The sequence below is a fragment of the Loa loa genome, assembly GCF_000183805.2.
Source record: "Loa loa unplaced genomic scaffold supercont3.93, whole genome shotgun sequence".
Taxonomy (NCBI): domain Eukaryota; kingdom Metazoa; phylum Nematoda; class Chromadorea; order Rhabditida; family Onchocercidae; genus Loa; species Loa loa.
Window position 1 is genome coordinate 33903 of NW_018108273.1, and position 5402 is coordinate 39304.

At 29.2% G+C, this 5402-nt stretch overlaps 1 protein-coding gene across 1 annotated transcript in view; it reads left to right on the plus strand.

The window, feature by feature from the left end:
* The window catches only part of LOAG_17561 (tubulin beta chain), a gene marked incomplete at both ends in the record, with an annotated part of 5081 nt that extends 1041 nt beyond the window's left edge, over positions 1-4040 (plus strand). The window contains 10 exons of the mRNA XM_020450221.1: positions 39-130; positions 371-486; positions 714-842; positions 1350-1465; positions 1702-1798; positions 2176-2269; positions 2539-2681; positions 3315-3501; positions 3685-3803; positions 3984-4040. Coding sequence (XP_020306130.1) covers positions 39-130; positions 371-486; positions 714-842; positions 1350-1465; positions 1702-1798; positions 2176-2269; positions 2539-2681; positions 3315-3501; positions 3685-3803; positions 3984-4040 — 1150 coding nt within the window. The remainder of the gene's footprint in view (positions 1-38; positions 131-370; positions 487-713; positions 843-1349; positions 1466-1701; positions 1799-2175; positions 2270-2538; positions 2682-3314; positions 3502-3684; positions 3804-3983) is intronic.
* Positions 4041-5402: the final 1362 nt, after the last annotated feature.

Below are 5402 nucleotides of genomic sequence, written 5' to 3' on the forward strand. Positions count from 1 at the left end.
TTCTTTTTTTTTTTGTCTGCCATTCGAATAGATTCCAGAGCAATTTTGGTAGATTTGGAACCGGGAACAATGGATAGTGTACGTTCCAGTTCTTTCGGACAACTTTTTCGACCGGACAACTTTGTTTTTGGTGAAGTTTCTATTCATTGATTAAAATTCAAAATAAAAAATAAATTTTGAGTTTTTTGACAATCCTTTTAAAATGATACATTCCATTTATTAAGTTATAGGAATAATTGTTGTAAACTTTGCATGTGATAAAGTAATCCTGCTAATTTGATGGTTTTTTTTTTTCATTTTCAAATTGTTCTTCATAAGATAAAATTATTGCTCTTTTCATTTTTTGTTAACAATACGGAAATATTTTCAGGTCAAAGTGGAGCTGGTAATAATTGGGCTAAGGGTCATTATACTGAAGGGGCGGAATTGGTCGATAGTGTACTGGATGTGATTCGTAAAGAAGCTGAAGCATGCGACTGCTTACAGGTATTCTTTTCTAACAATAATTGAAATATCACTATTTTCTTTTTTAAAAAAAAAAAATGAAATATTTGCTGAGGAATTATCGGTTTAAAAAGAAAAGGAAAAAAGAAATCAAAAGTGTAACATTTTAACCAATCAAAATATAATTTATTAATTGTACTAATTAATCGTTTTAGTAAATTTTACTTCTATTCAAATACTTTATGTTATGCATACATTGTTTCATTTAGGGTTTTCAATTTACCCATTCATTGGGAGGTGGTACTGGTTCCGGTATGGGTACACTATTGATATCAAAAATTCGTGAAGAATATCCGGATCGCATTATGACCACCTTTTCAGTGGTTCCTTCTCCGAAGGTATCCAATTCTGTTATTAACTAATTCTATTGAATGATGAAGAATATTCGCATTACTGGAATGCATTTCGAAATCATAGATTTTGAATGTAATTTTACGGGAATAAAAATCATATTAGGAAATGTGACGGATGACAAGAATCGTTTATTGTGTCATCTTATTTCGGCTTTTTATCTGTACGTTGAATTTGCTAATAAAGAATGATTTTAGGATTAAACATAATCAGTAGTTTGGATAAAAAGATGAGTACAAACTTTAACTTTGATATTAATTTTGATATTAATAGCATAATAAAATGAATCTTGGCTATTTAAAATTGTCAAAAAAAATTTTAGCTTTCGACTAAATGAAAATATCATTGACGTGATTACATTCAAGAGAAAAGTAAAAATAAACTGATGAATAATATTGACAGAAATATCTAATTATTTGAATGACATTATTAGAAGCAAAAGAAAATCGAAGTAAATATTTTGAAATTCTTTTTTTTTTTCGCAGTAATTATAGGTGTCGGATACCGTAGTAGAACCATACAATGCCACGTTATCGGTACATCAGCTTGTTGAAAACACTGATGAAACATTTTGTATCGATAATGAAGCATTATACGACATTTGTTTCAGGTACCATTCTATCAAATAATTGATGTAATTTGGTAGTAACTTCGATATAGATTGATTATCAATTGATAGCGAAAAAAAAAAAAAAAAAAGAAGAATAAAGAATCGTGTCTCCTACATTATCATCATTGTCTTTCACGTATTTTAACGGAAAATATAATCGCTTCTCACGTATTCCATATAATCTTCACGTTCTATATGAATTAGAAAATGATTTAATGTTGAATGGAAAATTGCAGAACATTGAAATTGACAACACCAACGTATGGTGATTTGAATCATTTGGTTAGTGCAACGATGAGTGGTGTTACGACATGTTTGAGATTTCCTGGACAAGTTTGTTTCATTTCTTTTATTATTTTAAATGATACAATAGCTATTGTAATGAAATAATATCTTTATAAAAATTTTGAAGTAACTTTGCTTATGCCAATGTTTATTCTTTCTTTCATAGTTCTATCAAATAATTCGAAATATTTCAATTTTGTTAAAATATTTTTACATTTCAATTATTATTAGTTTGTGTACGATACGTTTAATTTATAATTCTCTTTATTTTAAAACAATTTGCCAACATTTGTTATTAATTATGGATATTGTTAAAATTTGACGTTATCAACCAATATCATTTGATATTTACCGTTCAATTTTAATTTTATCCAAATTAAAAATAATTGATTAAAAAAGTATTTATATAAATTTGGCAATTTCAGCTTAATGCTGATTTACGTAAATTGGCCGTTAATATGGTACCATTTCCTCGATTGCATTTTTTCATGCCCGGTTTTGCACCACTTACTTCTCGAAGTTTGTTTTCTCATTTATCTTTTCCTTTCTTTTTTATTCAACAAGAATTGATGCAACAAAATAATTGGATGATATATTACTCGATTTATTAGGTTAGTAATTCTAAATTTAACTCATAGGCCAGATTTCAACTAATATTTCATCAACAAAAGTTAGAGCCAAATTTTGAACTAGACTTAGGATGACATACTTCCTCATTAATCTTATGCTTTCAAAACTTATTATCAAATGGATGATTAACACTGGAAGTAAACTATCCCATTTTATAGGCAATCAGCAATATCGTGCTATTACTGTAGCTGAATTAACTCAACAAATGTTTGATGCCAAAAATATGATGGCTGCTTGTGATCCACGACATGGACGTTATCTTACAGCTGCTGCAATCTTTCGTGGAAGAATGTCAATGAAGGTATCTTCCATTTTCATTTTTTTTTTTAAATTTTAAATTCAGAAGTTACGATTGATTTTGCAGAAACTCTATTAATTTCTTCGCTGTTAATATGATTTCTTATCACTCATCAGAATTAATAGATAAAATAAATTGTAACTTCTTCAGGCTAATTATTACTTAGATTAGCAAATTACACAATTTTAACTCGAAAAAAAAAAGGGAAAGGCAAAAAGCATCTCGAATTTTGATCAGTTCATTCCCTTTAAATTAATCTTACCTTTATATCATACATTCGATAAAATGTATTTTAGCTAGAATGTAGAATTCGTATTATAATTACCAACTGTTGATTATTTCAATTTAATCGTTAATTATGATGACAATGGAAATGAGATTAAAAGTGCGCAAATGTCGCAAATATTGCGTTGTTATCTTCCAATAGTGTCAATTATTTTCTGGCAAAAAGTTGAAAATTGAAATTTCAAGCTTGTCACACAATTTATTATACTAAATTGAAACTTTGGATTTCTGTTCTTAATAACAATCTTAATAAAACATACTATGAATGCATCTGAAATATTCAACAAATAGTTGCTGTCTAATTTATTAAATACATTCGTTAAAGTTCATTTATATTTATACTTAGTTTAGGATGTTGATGAACAAATGTTGAATATACAAAATAAGAATTCCGCATATTTTGTTGATTGGATTCCAAATAACGTGAAAACAGCCGTATGTGATATACCACCACGTGGACTTAAAATGGCTGCTACATTTATTGGTAATTCAACGGCAATCCAGGAGCTTTTTAAACGTGTTTCTGAGCAATTCACTGGTTTGTTTTTAGGAAATTTATTGAATTAATTAGTATGAATTAACTATTTTGAATAAACATTATTACTTTAATAAGTTATTTTGAATATCTAATTGTAGCAACAATTATTGTTGAATAATCTTAGGTAAAATTAAAAAAATGAAGAGTCCAATCAGTGAGTGTACTGTAACGAAAATATTTTAGCGATGTTTCGACGAAAGGCATTCCTGCATTGGTATACAGGTGAGGGTATGGATGAAATGGAATTTACGGAAGCCGAAAGTAACATGAATGATTTAGTTTCTGAATATCAACAATATCAGGTTCTTATCTTCCTCATTTTTCTTCCACGTTAGTTATATCAAGGATAAGTAAACTACAAGAGGTGTGTCACAGTAAGTTAGGGACGAACTAAATAATGTTATAAAAATAATGAGAATTTAATTACAGATAAAATTTCCTAATAGTGTTGTTTTACACCTTTTATTTTACCTGTATTACAGGATGCAAGTGCTGATGACGAATTGGAAGAAACGATTGAACAAGCGGAAGCGGAATAAAATTATGATTGGATCAACAATTCTTTCAAGCTTTGTCAACATCTTGTTTGATTTTATTTCTTTCCTTTTTTTTTCCGAAGAATTAAATTTCATTTTTTTTGCATCTCTTCGATCTATCGGAGGGTGCAAGTATCGAATGGGAAATGAATTTCTGGAATTTGAATTCAATTGGCATGAAATATTCTGGCAAATTTAATAAGTTCCATTGTTCTGTTCTTTTTATCTATCAAATAAACCATCTTTAAAAGTACGTCAAGATTTATGTATACGCCAATTTACATGAAGTATTTTCTGTTTAAAAATACTTCTCTCTCTCTCTCTCTCTCCCCTTCTTATCCTTCTTCACTGCCGTTTTTCGGTTTTTGAGAGTTGCCTAATTAATTTCAACGGATTTTTTCTCTTCGCTTTCCTTCCATCAAAATGATTACCTAAACTTCGTGAGGAATATTCATGTTTGTTCGTTTTTAGGAATAGAACGTGAACGGAATATTAAAATCTGTGACCTTACTCACCGATAGCATTAAAAAAATCTATTTCATCCCGGAAGGATGAGCAAATAGCTTATACAACCTTTCCATCTTTATTTCAAACCTTGCTTTTGTCCTTTGCTCATGTTGCATTCAAATATTCGCATGAATTATCCGTTATTAAAAAGCTTACTCACCGCCATATATGTATACATTGTGTGCACAACTTTTACAATACGATCCAATCCATAAGCCACTTATCTCATATTAGAATAATATCTCCGTAATTAAAATAGGATATTTGAATGTACGAACTACCTTCGTATATTATGAATCATTTTTTTAAATTTCGATTATTTTTCAGGATTAATGGGATGGAAAAAAAACCGTCAAAAAAGGTTGAGGGAAACAACTTAAGGGTAAACAAGTTCAAAATGTCAATACCTGCCTAACATTGATTGATTATGAAAAGTAAGTATTGGGCGTTTTGCATAGAGCTAGATGAAAGCTTAGAGTTTAGATTAAAATCATCCTGAAGTTCTGAAGGAATTCCTTGAAATTATGTAGCTATAAGTAGGTGCAATTACATCTCGCAGAATAAGAGTTCCAATACGAACTTCTGCAACAGTCGAAATTCTAAATGGGTTAAACAGAATTTAACTGATCAAAACAACCATAAAACAAAAACTAGAATAATGATGAATAAAAATCATCATCAAACAATCAAACATTCAGTGAGGGAAAACAACCGATCAAAAAAAGAGAGAAGAAAAATGTGTCAGAACAAATCATTGACTATCTCAAAAACAGAAAAATTTGATCTACAAAAACTACAAAACGTGGTAAAAAAGTCGGCAGTTCAAAAATCAATGAAATCCATTTAGGGCAACCTAGT